Here is a 14,808-nt window from a genome sequence, read left to right as displayed (position 1 = left end):
GGCAGTTCCCACTAGCAGTCATGTGCCTTGCGAAGGCAGTCAAGGATGCAACAGCACCTCCATGACTGAGGCTCCTTACAGACCCAGCAGGTGGATCGCAGCCTCAGACCCTTTGTTATCCTCGTTACAGAAAGCAGGCTGTGAGCCTGACAGCACCGTACCACGGGCCACATTTAGAGTACGCGGGGTTCCCCTTCTGCGCTTTAACACCCTGGGGAGGCCAGCCCCGCAGCCCACTCCTCAGCCTCCAGCCCTCCTCTCCTGTCCCCTGCCCCCCGTGTGCCCCAAGCCCCCCTCGGGGCTGCCACCCCCTGCCCGCGGCTGCGGGAGCGCAGCGAGGAGGCACCAAAATGGCCGCGGCCGCCCCGTGCCGGCGGCGGGGCAGGGGCAGGAGGCGGGGGCCGCCGGGCCGCGGGGCGGTGCGGGGCAGCCGGGGCCGCCCCGCCGCCTCCGCTCACCGGGCTCCGGGCTCCTGCCGCGGCCTCGCTCCGCCGTCCCGAGCGGACAGAGGGGTAGGAAGGCAGCCGGGGCCGTGCCTCCACCCGCGGCGCCCCGGGGAGCCGCTGCCCGGGGTGCCCTCGGCTGGAACCGGGACACGGAGCCCCCCGGGCTGGGGTCCGGCCGTGCCCGGGCTGCGGGGGTCGGGGGTGGCGGGGTAGGAGGAGGAGGCAGGTCCGAGGTCTGTCGGTCTGTCCGTCGGTCTGTCTGTCGGTCTGTCCGTCCGGAGCTGCCGGGATCAGGCCCGGCGAGGGCAAACGGGGTCGGAGCCGGCCATCAGCGGGCGGGGCGAAGGTGTTTGCAGCAGGGTGCCAGGGGGCAGTGTGAGGGGACGCGAGCCCCAAAGGAGGGACTGGGGAAGGGGGCACAGCGTGAGAGAAGTGGGGCAGGGTTTGGGGGGCTGCAGGGACCAGATGGGCTTGGGGTGATGGGAGGGTATTCGGAACACCCCTGGAAGAACCCCAGGGGCTGGGCAGTGCTGGGGGGTTCACTGGAAAGCCTGGGGCTGAGTGAAAGGTGAGATGTAGCTCAGGGACCGCCAGGGCAGCTACGGGAAGGTGTCAATAATCTAATACTGAAGACAGTCTCCTCGTTCCCAAAATTGCCTTCTTGGTCCGAGGCAGGTGCCTGACTCCTTGCTGGGGAAATTCTGCTTGCTTCCCTCTCGCCAGATCGCTCGTGCCCTCTGGTCAGGTCGCAGCTGCTGCGGAGACACGGGGAGTTTTTCTCCTCCTGCGCAGGGAAAGCTTCTTTCTTCCCAGGAGCGGTGCTGGTACGTGCTGGGAGGGGGAGTCCCCAGGCAGGCAAGCAGGAATGGCAGCTCGGGATGTTAAATGGGGAGCTATAAATCAGCAAGCTGCTAATTAAGACCGCAGAAGCCTGGTGAGTTACTAAAGACCTGTATTACTCTTTTCAGAGCTCTGGGCCATTAACAAGCTCCCTGGGACCTGTTTCAAGCACGTGGCTCACAGGGGACATTGCTTGAGAGCACTTTATTTTGGGCATGTTCTCAGAGGTGAAGTTCCCCGTGCCCTGGGGCCATTTGGCAGCCAAGGCCTGGGGATCCCCGGAGGGACACCCTGTGCTGTGCTTGCACGGCTGGCTGGACAACGCCAACACCTTCGACAGGCTCATCCCTCTGCTCCCCAAAGGTGGGTCTGGCTCACTGGGATGGCTCTTGCTGTGTTGCAGGGCCACAGACCTGATGCTTTCTCCCTTGCAGATTGCCATTATGTGGCAATGGATTTTTCTGGCCATGGTTTGTCATCCCACCGACCTGCAGGCTCCCCCTACCATTTTCTGGATTATGTGAGCGATGTGCGCCGGGTAGCAGCAGGTGGGTTGTTGAAGGGCCCCTTGAGGGATGTTAGTGCAGGGGGTGCTCTGTCATTCCTGCTCTTGGGAAGAAGTAGGCAGCATTTACTGCTGGGGGAGGGGTCAGTTCCCTTTACTTCTCCCCATTCTGATGTTGGCTGGTGCTCTGGTAATGCAAACTGAATAAAAACACAACTTTCAGTGAGGTATGTTTCAGATGGCGGCCTTGATGGCGTGCTATTTTTTTCCCATGAGCCTCTCAGAGTGCCCTAAAAATGGTGTGAAGAGCCCGATTTGCTAAACTTGGAATAATCCTCGTTTCACCCAGGCAGCAGACCTGGCTCAGCATCCTCTCTGCTCCTGCTGAGCACCCTGCAGCAGGGTGCTTTGTCCAGGTCTCCACGTGCCAGCAGGTGCTGCCCAGTCAGGCCCCTTTGGTTATTGCCACTCTGGTGTCTGGCAGAGTGGGAACGTGCTGTAGTTTGCCACACAGAGAGTGCTCGAGAGCTGTGTGACTTAACTGCCAAGGAAATGAGGTGGTGGATGTGCTTTTTTCTTTAAAACCGGCCGACTTAGCCAGCTCATTTCTGGGTTGGGAAGCAAATTAAGCATTGCAGAAGCCCTCCTGGGAGAAGGGGCCTGTGGTGGTCGAGAAGCAGCAAGATGCCGCTGCTCTGGTTTCTAATGCAGCACTGTCTGTTTTTGTCTGTTGCCACTTAGCATTGCAGTGGAGACGGTTCACCCTGATGGGTCACAGTATGGGTAAGTGGCTCTTGTCCTTGTAAGCTGTGAGATTCACGGAAATATGAGTAGATAATTAATTTACAAGGCATGCTGCTAGGAGCTGGGTTGGAATATTTATTATACTGTGTCAAGTACCGGGTTCTTGCTTGAGTGATTTGAAAATCTGCACCCTTGTTTAAAATGCCTCTGTTTTCAAGACGCTGTGGTCCAAACAGCGTGGCTCTCCCTGTGGGCATTTCCTGAACTCCCTGGAGGGAACAGGGATGGGTTGGTCTAAGGCAGCAGTAGTCACAGCAGGGCTTCCTGCTGCCCCCGGGCTTTGTGGCCTTGTGGCCTCCAGGCAGGGTCTTGGTGGGTCACAGGGCTTGCTGAGGGGAACCAGGACTCTGTGTCCTTCATGTGGGTTTGGTTCCCCAGGGCTGCTCTGTACCTGCTGGCAGTAGTGTTTTAACTGGTAACTCTTCCTTCACCTTTGCTGCCTGAGAGGGAGATGGGGATGGGGCAGGCCAGCCTTCTCTCCTCGTGTTCTCCGTGCCAGGAAAGCTTTTCTCTGTAGCTTGGGCTTTGTGCCTCGGCACAAGGTGCATTTGTGCCTCTAAGGCAGCTCCTGCTGTGGGGAAGGGGAGTTCCTGTTACCGGGGGTGTCCTGCTTATAACTGAGCACCATTCTTTCCTTTGCAGGTGGGGCCGTGGCAGGAATGGTGAGTGAAACGTTCCTTCTTCATGGGGTTTGTGACTTTTGCAGCTGGAACAACAAATAGGAGGGGAATAAAGGGGCAGACTGTGTGAGACTTGGATCTCGGGGGAGGAGAGGCCATTCTCCGACTCCTCTCCAGTGTAACAGGATGAAGACAGCACTCAGTGTGCTGCTTTTTGCTTTGTCTCATAATGTTTCATCTTTCCTCAGTTCTCTTTCCTTTATCCTGAGATGGTGGACAAGCTGATCCTGCTGGAAAATCTTGGCTTTCTGCTAGCTCCAGAGGTTAGATTTCACGTATTGTGCCCCTCCCTTTTATTAAATAAAAGATGTGGGTTTTTTTTCCATCACTGTTCAAGGAAAGCACTGATGTGACCAGTCCTTTTGGCTGGCACAGACGTGCTTGTTGTTGCATGAAGCGTGGTCCCTGCTTAGGGTGGCCCTTGAAGAATACTTGGTAGTGCTGAGCATCCCGTAGTCCCGTAGCATTGAAATTCACTTGTCTGTACTGTGCTTGTGTGCAAAAGGAACTGGAACGTCTGGCCAAGCAGCTGCAAGGTTGTCTTTTTGCCAACAGCTTGTTGGGTGACCTGGATGCAAGACTGGCAGATTTCTTTTTCTGTTCCTGGCAGGACATAAAGCTGCATTCCCAAAATGCCAGCATGATTCCCAGGTGCTGGGGAGTGGGAGGCAGAAGGGGGGGACAGAGGGACAGGGTCAGAGAGACAAAAGATAGCAGATTTCCCTTGTTCTTTTGGACACTTGTCCTCAGCTCACAAGTGAAGTGGGAGGGAGTAGGAGAGATTGCCAGGGTGAAAAGTTAACAACTTCAAGCACTGCTGTATAGGTTTTCAGCTTCTACCTTGCGTGTTATGTATTGCTGTTCCCTTTCCCCCAGGAGTGGGCAGTTTTAATACAATGTCCATAACTGGTAGGAGTTAGGAGAGATGTCGAAGGGTGAAATACCCCTTTCTACCCTCTTGATTAGGGGTAAAATGACTCAGAAGAAGAAGGTTACTCCTGTGCTCTACATGGCTTTGTTTTAGGACACTGAGGCGTGGCTGAAATCAAAACGGATGGTTATCGACAGGTTACTGAGCCTAGAGGCACGGCAGCAAGCTCCCAAAGCACATAGCCCTGAAGCAGCATTGCAGAGGTGGGTTCTCATCTGTCTCTTCGTTTGCTGCCTGTCCTCATCGTGGACAGCTATGGTTGCATGAACAATAAGGTGAAACTGTCCCTGTTCTGCCCTTTCAAGTCCTCTGGAATCTCAGCAAGTCTTTTGGCTTCTGCAGCCAGCTTCCTGCTCTTCTCTGAGAGCTCGCTGTCACCTTGTCATGCCATTTTCGCTTCGCTTCCTCCCTTTTTCAGCAGCGCAATCTCTCTGCCATGTCTCCTCCAGGCTGTTAGAAGCAAACAGACATCTGACAGCTGAGGGTGGGGCGATCCTGCTGCAGCGAGGAGCAACTGAGACACCCGCTGGTAAGGGGCTGCTTGGAGACAGGGCTCATCACAGCACCAGCCCAGCACCGGCTGTAGGAAGGGAGCGGTGCCAACAGCCATCGTCTTCCGTGGGGTACGGGGTGCCCTGGCTACAAGTTTCCACAGCCTGAGGGGGATCAATTAGGTCTGGAGGCAGAGCTCTCCTTTCCCAGCAACCGAGGTTGGAATGGGTAAAGAAAAAGACATCTGGAAAGGAGATACCAGGACGAATCCTGCTCCTCTTGTCTCAAAAAGTCTTGGGCAGACCCCGAGGTGAGGGGAAAAGGGGGCAGAACAGCTCCCTCTCTTCTGACTCATGGAAACCTTGCCTTGTTTTCGTTGCAGGGCTGGTGTATAACAGAGACATGAGAGTCCGTACGGTAAGCGGTGCAGTTCTGACTTGCCCCCTGCTGCTTCTGAGGCCTGAGCTCGCAGAACGCAGAGGCAGGGGAGGCCCACTCGCCGAGCCCAGGCTCTGCCTCCACCCAGCCGTTTACTTACTGCTTCCCTAATTCCCACACCTCTTTTAAATGCTGCTCTTAAAAGAGCCTACACTTGATCATTAACTGACTCAGCTTACAGAGTCACTGGAAAATGTTACCGAATTTTTTAGCAGTTCCTGAGCCCCGGGGCCTCCTGGCCACATTTTCCTGCTGTTAAAACTCTTAAGGCAGCAGATGGATGGATGCTTTAGGTTAGCTTCTTTGTGGGGTCACCCTTATAAGAAGGGGGGAAGGAGCGGAACAAAGTCCCTCACATTTGATACTTTGATAGCTTTGTGCCACTACCAGGCAAGTAGGGCCGCCTCTACCTGTGCTCCTGGCAGGCTGTGAAAGCCGGAGCATTGTACTATCTCCTTTTTAGTAAAAGGATTTTTAAAGCTTTTGCTCTGCTGTGAGATCATTCCCATATGTGCTGCAACCCAGCAGGCAGCGTTGTTGGCAGCCCTGAAACGCAGCTGGACAGAAGGAGCCGTTGCAGAGCCAGCCACTCTTGTGTGCAGCCTGGCAGCTTATCCGGTCTCTGCGCAGCAGCCGTGGGGCCTCAGCCTCTCCTGCCTTCAGAGCTGCTGCTGCCACGGGGTTTGGGGACGTGCTGCTTCCTCGGCTGCTGCCCCTGACCTTTGTTGCTCTCCCTGTCTTTGCACCTGCAGCAGAGTCGCGAGTCCCTCACCGTGGAGCAGTGCGTGAAGCTCTTGCAGAAGATCCAGGACCGTGTTCTCATCATTTTGTGAGTGAGGCACAAGCACAGCCAGCCTGGGAGCCTCAGACAGCTCCTTGTCCCGTTTCCTGCAGCACAATCTTAATTCTCTAGGAGTTCTAACGCTGGCTTCTCCACGAGGACTGCCCTGGTAGCTCCTTCCCCCAGCAGGGCACAACCTGTGGTTAGCGTTTAAAGCAGCAACATGGAGGGGGGAAAGGGACAGAGAGATGCAAAAGCTGGCTGGGAGGAAAAAAGAGCAGAAATAAGGTGGGGCAGGGCACGATGGACAAGTTAAGGAGCCAGACCTGGGAGGATAATATTTAACCAGTCTCCACTCCGATACCAGGCAGTGGCCTAAGGGCTTAAATGAACAGTTTGGCAGGCGGTAGCTGCTCAGCCAAGCTGTGCCTTGCTCCTCTGACTGCCACGTACGAACAGGTAACCCTGCTGTTCACAAGCAGCCTATAAAGAGCAGCTGGGGCTGTCACCCCAGGCTGTGTTGGGACGCTGCTTCTGCCCCGGACAGCCACAAAGAGAGGCACGCCGTGTGCTGTGCTGAGCCTCGCTCTTATTTTTCAGAGCACGAGATGGACTCCTGGTACCGCACAAGCTGGAGAGCAAAAACCACTTTGTGATAGCCCTGCGGGAGGCATTCGAGCATACCCTCAAAGAGGTGAGAGCAGCCTTCAGCCTCCCATCTCTGCGGGGCACCAAACCGGGAGCAGCTCGGAAGTAGCTTACCCTGGTGGACACCTGCACTGGGGGGATTTGTCCTTAACAGCCAAGTCCTCACAAAGGGGGAAAGCCAAATTTTCTCCTGCTGCTAAAGTCCTGGTCAGCACTGCCCTCTGGAGCCAGCTCATCCCAGTTCCTCCCGTCCCTGTCCTGCCCCCAGTCTCTGGATTGTAATTATCTTTATGTGATGCTTTGTCTGCAGCTGGCATGCAGCAACATAAAATCCAACCCGTCTTTGAGACACCATTTCATTTAGCTTTCTCCCCTGGTGGGTGCCACAAAGCAAGCGTAGCTTGCCTGAGGGAACACTTTCCTCCTCTTTTATCTGCTTGTGTCTTCTCCCTGCAGCACATCCAGCTAGTAGAGGTGCCCGGGAGTCATTTTGTGCACATGAACGAGCCTGAGGTGGTGTCCGGGATCATCAGCAACTTCCTGACAGCGCACAGCACCAGGGCAAGGCTGTAGGCAGGTTTCACTGCAGCAGCAGCTCAGAACAGGGAGCTAAAAGCAGACTCTGGAGGAATTGTCACCATTCCTACCTCACATCCAACAGCGGCTTCATGATGCATTCCTAAACTGAACTTTTTGAATGGGTGGAAGCAGATCTGCTCATTTGTCTGAGGGAAAAGGAATCTTCCCTCCACTTCCAGCTCTGGCAGTGCAGGGTTAGATACCCATTGGCCTTCCCCCTTGCTTACTCCTACCTTTTGCACCCTGAAACAGAGCAGGAACACAGGCACAGGCATCCTCAGTGGGAGCAGCAGCACCACCAGCTGCAGCACTGCGAGAGGGGTGGCTCATTCTCGACTCCCCTCTGAGCATGGTGTGATCAGGCCCTTCCCAGGGTGAGACCTTCTGAAAAACAGGAGTGTTCTGCTTCTCTGCTTATTTCCATGAGTACCTGAGCTCAGAGTGCCTCAAGCTCTCTGTTCTACTGCTGCTTTTTAAAAAATTGGCTTAAATGAGAGCTCACCTGAGCACACAAGGGCATTTCAATGAGCTCCTAGGGAATGAGACATTAATCCTCTAGCTGAAACAGCTGGGAGAACTACTAGTAATTGAAAAGTTGGCAGAGATGATTTCTGTCCTTCTAAATAAAGATTGATCTACTGTTAACACTGTCTTTGTACAGGAGAGTGGACTTCCTTTCTTTCAGGATGCTCACCCAAGCAGCTAAAGTGCCAATCCTAAGAAGCAGTGATTTTAACATGCTGTATCGAAAGCAGAATGCATGTAAAGCATCCATCTGCCTTGTAAATTGATGCAAAAAGCCAAATGAAGCAAGCAGACCCGGCAATCTCCCCACGCAATGGAAACTGCATTTACAGTGAGTTCTCTAGGGGAGGGTGAACCTATCTCAGCCCAGCTCTGTGGAATTTATCAGCACTTCCTCCTTACGCTCACGGGCAGTCCCTTACTAGGGCTGCGGGCAGTAAAACAAACGTGTAGAAGCCTGGGGTGGCTCCTGTCACACCGCAGCAGCAGCAGTCACAGACTGCTGGGGTGAAATGCAAGTTATGTGGGCAGCAGCAAAAGCGCTACCCCACGGCTGGATGCGCCTGCTGCCACCCTTACCTGCCTCCTGTTGAGGCAGAGATGAGGCAGACAGGAGGCCTGGGAATTTACCAGTCATTTTTGCCTTTTTTGTTTGGTTGCTTTTAATTCCCAAGGTCACTCCTTCCCCTTCTTCCTCACCCCCAGACAAACGCATAAAGGAGCACCGAGAAATAAGAGCAATCAGCCATGGCTTTTATCACCACCCCAGTCCAGCACGTAAGAGGTTGCTTCCCACAGCAGAGCAAGGGAGAGAGAGGCGGTCCTGCGTGTTGGGGACAGAGCAGCAGTTTATTTACAGTGCTTCAGCCATTCCCTGCCCCTGCAGGGGCTGTGCTGGGCCAATTCTGTCTCTCACCGAGCTCCAGGAAGGCCTTGGGTGGCAGGGAGATACAGGCTGTCCCAGGACACGCCTCTGTCCCCTTGCCCCACGCACCCTGGAAAGTGCAGACGTGGCCAGGAGAGCAGGAGGATGCCGCTGCGAGCCAAGCCAGCTCCCCTCCAGCTGTGGTTGCTGGGATCCCCCACTTCAGGTCCAGGGGCAGGGACAGCATGAAGCTGCCTCAATTCCTTGAAACTTGCTGGCACGTGGAGTCTGTCGGCATCTCTCCTGCCCTCTTCAGCGCAGGCATCCGAGGAAGCAGCTCGGCGTGGCTCAGTACGGCCTGAACTTGCGCTGGGCTCGCATCAGTGCGATTCTTTGCTTGTCCTCTTCAAATTTCTTCCTCAACTGGGCAATATCTGAAACAGGCAGAAAAAAAAAAAAAAGGGATGTCGCACAGGAGCAGCAGACCTCCCTCTCCCTGGGGAGCTCCACCTCAGCAGACTGTGACGGGTTCAGTCCTGCCACTTAAAGCACACGCTTCCCAGAGCAGGTCCCTTTGCACCAGGGCTAAGTGCAGAGCCGAGGCTCTGGCCGTTCTCCCGCAGTGCTGCAGCTCCCTCTTGGGGACAGAACATGCTAGTTTGCCCTCTCAGCGGCTGCCTCTATACAGACTGACAAAATCTGTTAGAGAGCCGTGATCTGAACGCTCTCCCACAGATTGTTAGGCTGCGTGGTGGCAAGGGCCCACGGGAACTGGTGAGGCCATTCACACCACCACCAAGGCAGCTGTTCACCTGCAACTGGCTGCTGAAGGAAAAAGGCGACTCTTTGGACCACAGCAAGAGGAAAGAGACAGGCAGGAGGGGACTCGGACACTCACGCTCTCTCTTGGTCTCGCGATGCTGCCAGGCGTAGAAGTTGAGCAGCTCTTTGCGGGCCCTTTTCCGCCTCTCCCTCTCCAGCACCCGCAGGTTGGCGGCCTCCGTCCGGGGCAGGCCAGGCTTCCGGCCCCTCCGTGTTACCTTCACCCAGCCCTCCTCATCTGGCACGCCCTCCTCCTGGGCCGCTTTGGCTTCTTCCTAGAAAGGCAGGAAGGCGAGGCGGCTTAGTGCAGCCGGGCTGCCAGCCAGTCTGAAGCACGGCTCCCCCAAGGTCCCTCTTACACATGTGAAAAGTTACAGCAAGATCTGAAGGAAGGCACGGAACCAAGGACTAAGGTGCTCAAGTCTCAGTCACAACAGTGCATGCCAGGACGCACTTTATTTGTGGATACCAGGGGCGATGAAACAAACCAAACCAGAACCTGGCTGTTCACCACCAACCCTGCCAGCCACTGTGTTTCCCCTCTGCCATTTGCAGTGGGGCCTGGGCACTGAGAGATCTTCTCTCTTCCTTTCCCCCTCCACACAAACTGCTCAGGCTGGGTTCCCTCCCCAGCCTGGACTCACCTGTGCTACCTTCTTGTCATAGTCTTGCATGAAGGTGTCCACCTCAGCCTTCAGTTCTTCCTGATCCACTACTGAGTCTGCGTATTTGGCGATCCACTCTGAGACACAGACAGCAGAAGTCAGCCGCAGCCTCTGTTAGAAGCACGCCCTAGCGTGGTGCATTTGAGCAGCTCTAGAGAGATCTGCTGTAGGAAATGACACGCTCCGTTCCCATTTCTGTTCAGCATCCCCACTGCCTTAGCTCATGAACATTCAACTCGAGACCCAGTCCACAGGCAGTAAGCAATGGGAAGCTAAATGATGGGAAGAGCTTGCATCTTCCTCGAGCAGGAGCGAGCTACCTGAAGCCCAAGAGGTGCAACATTCAGGGCTGCCTTCCTACCAAGGGGTCATCTTGCAGCCTCTGGTGCCTGTTTATGAGTCTGGCTTCCGTTCTGAGGGTAAAAAACAGCCAGCTTCTCTGCAGCTACATGAAATTGAGGAGATGTGGGGAAAAGCTGCCTTTCCATTGGACCAAGTGACCCCATCCTCCTGCAGGGTCACTTAGTCAGGCTCTACAATGTCCAATACAAGAAGATAGCAATAAGATAGAGGAAAAAAAGCAGAATAATGAAATATTGGACACCTCGCCAGCTCAGGCTCATCACGAAGAGGCAAGAATGAAATTGGAACATGCTAGGAAGTACTCAGCAAGGAAAAGGTTTCCCCTGCTCTGGCTGACAGGAGGACAGCTGCTGCTTACTTACTGCTAACGCCGGTTTTCACAGGGTGACTGTCCGTTGATACCAGCAGGGGACCTTCCTGTGCCAGGGCCTTGACCGCCTGGACGCTGGCTGGTTTCTTGAACACCACGTACGCTACTCGAAATCCCTACAAGAAGAAGACCCACCCAGGCCAGTCAGATACACAGATATACACACCAAGGTGACGCAGGAAGGAGCTGAAGCATAGAATAGAAATCAAAGCGCAAGTTACAGAAGGATGGATAAAAGAAAAAAAGAAGAGAAAGACAAGGCAATGTTGAACCACGTTGCCAAGTCTCCTCATGTAGTTTTTCTATAACTCATGCTAAAGAGCACCGCTCAGGAGTTGAGGCTTCTTCCCGTTGTCACCGCTGAAGCAGCAGTCACCTCCCCCCGAGCGTTACCGTCGCGGTCCTGCGGCCGAAGAACTTGGACCTCTGCTTCTCCGCCTTCTCCCCCGGCCCCGGCTTGTCCCTGACGTCCACGCTCTGCACCGGCCCGCAGCTGCCGAACAACCTGGACAGAGCCCCCTTGGTGCGGAGACCGGGAGCCGAGCGTCAGAGCGGGGCTGGAGCGCCCCGGCCCCGCCAGGAGCCCGTCCCCGTTCCCGTCCCCCTGGGCACTCACCGGGCCGCAGTAGGGGGGCACGTTGAGGACGAAGAGGGTGCGGGCGGGCGGGTGCGCGTCGCCGGGCCCCTCCCGCACGCGGTGCTCCTTCACCAGCAGGCAGTGCGGCGAGCGCTGCCGCTCCCCGAACTTCACCGCCAGGGCTGCGGGAGACACAGCGGTCACACAGCGCTCACAGACACAGCGGCGCTTTGAGCCCCCCCCTCCGCCCCGCCGCCCCCCGGCCCCTCACCCGTGTATCCCGGCGGCGCCGCTCCCGCCCCACGCGGCTCGGCGGCCGCCATCTTAGCGCGGCGGGAAGCGGCGGCAGCGGGGCCCGCCGGGAGCTGTAGTTCGGCCCGCGCCGCGCCTAATGGCGGCGGGGGCCGGCCCTGAGGAGGGGCCCGCCTCCAGGCTGGGCTGAGGGAACGGCAAAGCCCCGGGAGCTACTCCCCTGCCCAAAATCTCAAAACCTCATTTTTTTAGTTTTATTTTTTTATCCCAGGTGGTGGTGGGGCACATTACGCGGTCATGGGAAATAACTGAGACGGGCACAGGGGAGTAAAAGGAGGCTGAAGCCAGGGCAAACAAAATAGCTGTTGGGTTACGTCGCCCAACAACGTAGCTTTAGAGGTGTATTTCTACATTAAGTTCCTCTGGAAATCCTTGGCTAAGGACTATGGAAATGCAATGCTACAAAGAATACCTAGGTGGAGTCTCTAAGGAACTGTGTGCTTACTGTTAAGGAAACTTATTGCACACAATCGGTTAGTTTAACAGACCTGAACAGCAAGAACAGTATAATACAGCAGCTGTGCTTAATGCTAGAGAGGCAAATAAAAGAATAAAGGAATGTTAAGGATATGTAAAAACACTCAGAAGACAACAGTAAGTACAACTGTTCTTAAAGACTCTTGTAAATCAGGAGAAGGTGAAATACAACCGTTACAGAGGAAGTTATATTTATGATTGGATGGAAGAGAAGACAACTCCAAAAATAAAGATCTTGAAACAGGACGTGTACAAGGTGAAAAAGCGGTTTGTGAAAGGAAGAAATGATATAAGATATCGAAGTTAATGAACATTTATCAGATGATATGGTACATGCAAAAGCTATAAAAGTATACCAGGCAAACTTGCAAATTGTGGCATCACTTCAGAAGACAGCATATTTTTGAAAAAGCAAAGGAAGTTTGAGAGACGCTATTATGTGTTACCTACCACCTGTCCTGGACAGCCACATTAAGTTAGTGCAAACCATTCATATTTCATGTGAGCTTACAATCTCTTAGTAGGCCCGAAAAAAAAATATAACCAAATGTGCATAGATGTTTGGTCAGAAGATGGTCAGTGAGAACTCAGTGGAATGTAGCAAGATTAGCATGACAATTCCAGAACAGTAAGAAATTTATCAGCTGCAAGGTGAGCTGCTTAAAAAAAGTCTAGCATAACTGCAGGTTACTCTTCTTTCAAGCACCCACTGAAACAAGCAACACTACAAAGAACTAGAAAGCTAAGATGACTTCAGAGAGCTGACTGATGACAGGAGCAGGCAGAGCAGTGCACAACCAAGACACTGCTGTAAGACAAGTCATAGAGTGGCATTTAGACAATCATCGACCTGAACAATTAAAAAAAAAAAAAGGATTTACTGCACAGATCACAGAGATAGAGAACAAAGCAGTAGTTCTTCCAAGGAAGTATGTTAATGTCATCATAATTCATCACAGATAACCTAAACAATGCATGATTTAACAGCAAGTTACAAAATGCACCTTCGTATTTGGCTTTTGGAATGGATATAAATCAATTAAAAAACTTGCTTCAGTCTCCCCGTTCTTTCAGAAGAGACAAGATATGCAATCACGATACATGTCTTCACATTTTCAGCCTTATCATCTTATTATCTAGCTGGTTATGAAAGCACCCTACTTTATCTGGAACAGGTACTCTAACTTCACAGCTGTACTTTAATTATTTTTAAATCACTAGGCTGTCAATAACAGATTGCCATTTCTTTCCTTTTATGTGACAAATAAATTGGAACTAGGTGGGGTCGGTCACAAATTGTTCCCATTTTGACAGCAACAATCAACTATTAATTTTGATGAGATAATCTAGATGAAAATACTTATGAGTATCAATTGATTATCCACATACCCTTCCTCTTGGTCTTCCATCGCACTATCAGCTACCTATGGCATTTATCACTGAACCAGCAGCATGATTAGAGATTTGAAGTTTGTTTTTTTTTTTTTTTTTTAAAAAGCACACTTGATTCAATATTGAACAACTCTACCTACTGATCTTTCAGTTGCTTCACAGCATCTAAAAAGGCTTAGAATCCACTCTCCGTATAACAAACGTTTATTCAGAAACAGATAATACATTATCTTCTCCAACCCTAACAGTTCTCCTCCCTCCCCCCAGTTTTTATTAAAACACAGGTGTTTGGTGGGTGATCTAGGGAAGGGGAACAACAGCTGTCTTAAGTCCCCTCCCCTACTAACATCTGCTGTTCAAACAAAGCACCCTACCAGAAATGGTGCCGTTGATTTCCAAACCAAAGAGAGTACTCTGGAAAAACAAGTCCTGCCAAGTTCTCAGTTATCTCCATGGCTAAAAGGGATACAGTGAGATAAGGAATGGTTTGCACCAGCTAGATAGAGCTCATACAGAACAAGAAAGCAAAAGAAACACAGGGCTGACCAAGAATCGGGACCTGGAGAATCTGGACCTACACCGATTACGGAAAGCTCGCTGAAGTTCTGCAGACCTAAGCCGAATGGGTTAGGTTAATCTCCTAGCTAGAAGGATCAAATTCAACCCCCAACCAGCTTCTCAAAGTGGCTCTATCCTTTCCTCTCTTATAATACAATTTGAACTAATACAAACAAATGGAGCTACCGGGACTTCAAATATCCATGACATTAATGCTGTACTACCAAAGGAGGTATTGGAAGTGCCACCTAGTGGCCTGTGGCTCATCACAGATGCTCACTGGCTGAAGTTCCATCCAAGTGTCTCCTCTCCAAGTGTCCCTTACACAGTGCTGCCCGCTCTCCTCCGAAACTTGCAGCAACGAAGCCCAGCGACCATCCTCAAAATCCATTTCTGTGAGCAACAGGCCTGCACAGCAGCCAAGCATTGCCCAAATCATACCTCTCGAGAAAGTGATTTCTCCAGGGCAAGTGAAGACTGCTTCTTACGTGTTAGTATCTGAAAAAGGCCCCAGCTCCTTCCTTTTCATAAAAGGAGACTGGTTAGGTCAGAAGGTAAGAAAAAACTTGATGTCCCTGCATCAGCAGGAAGACGAAATACAGTCTACTGGGAATGAAACACTAGGATTTCCTCTAGCTCTGAACACAATCCTGGTTCTTATTTTTCAGTCGACACAGGAGAGAATAACTCAGCCTGACCCTACAGGGCTAATATGTTCACTGTACAAATGGCAGCGCC

The 14,808-nt window shown here is 52.8% G+C and overlaps 2 protein-coding genes across 2 annotated transcripts; one reads left to right on the top strand and one right to left on the bottom strand.

Annotated features, from left to right (window-relative positions):
- The first annotated feature begins 457 nt into the window (after positions 1-457).
- Positions 458-7,741, top strand: SERHL2 (serine hydrolase like 2). The gene is made up of 13 exons (XM_084281694.1): positions 458-512; positions 1,122-1,270; positions 1,415-1,649; positions 1,721-1,834; positions 2,533-2,574; positions 3,238-3,257; positions 3,464-3,538; positions 4,300-4,409; positions 4,656-4,735; positions 5,081-5,115; positions 5,889-5,965; positions 6,518-6,611; positions 7,022-7,741. The coding sequence occupies exons 3-13, from the start codon at positions 1,502-1,504 to the stop codon at positions 7,136-7,138; spliced, it is 912 nt and encodes a 303-aa protein (XP_084137820.1). The 5' UTR covers positions 458-512; positions 1,122-1,270; positions 1,415-1,501; the 3' UTR covers positions 7,139-7,741.
- A 616-nt stretch (positions 7,742-8,357) lies between these two features.
- RRP7A (ribosomal RNA processing 7 homolog A) lies at positions 8,358-11,721 on the bottom strand. Its single transcript, XM_084306610.1, has 7 exons — positions 11,603-11,721; positions 11,371-11,513; positions 11,148-11,273; positions 10,747-10,870; positions 10,001-10,098; positions 9,433-9,631; positions 8,358-8,968 (listed from the first exon to the last, which is right to left on the bottom strand). Exons 1-7 carry the CDS (start codon positions 11,652-11,654, stop codon positions 8,883-8,885), a joined length of 828 nt encoding a protein of 275 aa, XP_084162736.1. The 5' UTR covers positions 11,655-11,721; the 3' UTR covers positions 8,358-8,882.
- Positions 11,722-14,808: the final 3,087 nt, after the last annotated feature.

Source organism: Netta rufina (genome assembly GCF_964035555.1).
Source record: "Netta rufina genome assembly, chromosome: 1".
NCBI classification, from domain to species: domain Eukaryota; kingdom Metazoa; phylum Chordata; class Aves; order Anseriformes; family Anatidae; genus Netta; species Netta rufina.
Note: the sequence above shows the minus strand (reverse complement) of the source record. Positions and strands in the feature narration are given on the sequence as shown.

Coding starts and splice junctions, on each gene's coding strand:
- RRP7A (XM_084306610.1), bottom strand. CDS start 11,654: ATGGCGGCCGCCGAGCCGCGTGGGGCGGGAGCGGCGCCGCCGGGATAC. Junction 11,514..11,602: donor GGCGCCGCCGGGATACACGG/GTGAGGGGCCGG, acceptor TGTCTCCCGCAG/CCCTGGCGGTGAAGTTCGGG. Junction 8,969..9,432: donor TCGCGAGACCAAGAGAGAGC/GTGAGTGTCCGA, acceptor TGCCTGTTTCAG/ATATTGCCCAGTTGAGGAAG.
- SERHL2 (XM_084281694.1), top strand. CDS start 1,502: ATGTTCTCAGAGGTGAAGTTCCCCGTGCCCTGGGGCCATTTGGCAGCC. Junction 4,736..5,080: donor AGCAACTGAGACACCCGCTG/GTAAGGGGCTGC, acceptor TTTTCGTTGCAG/GGCTGGTGTATAACAGAGAC. Junction 5,966..6,517: donor GACCGTGTTCTCATCATTTT/GTGAGTGAGGCA, acceptor CTTATTTTTCAG/AGCACGAGATGGACTCCTGG.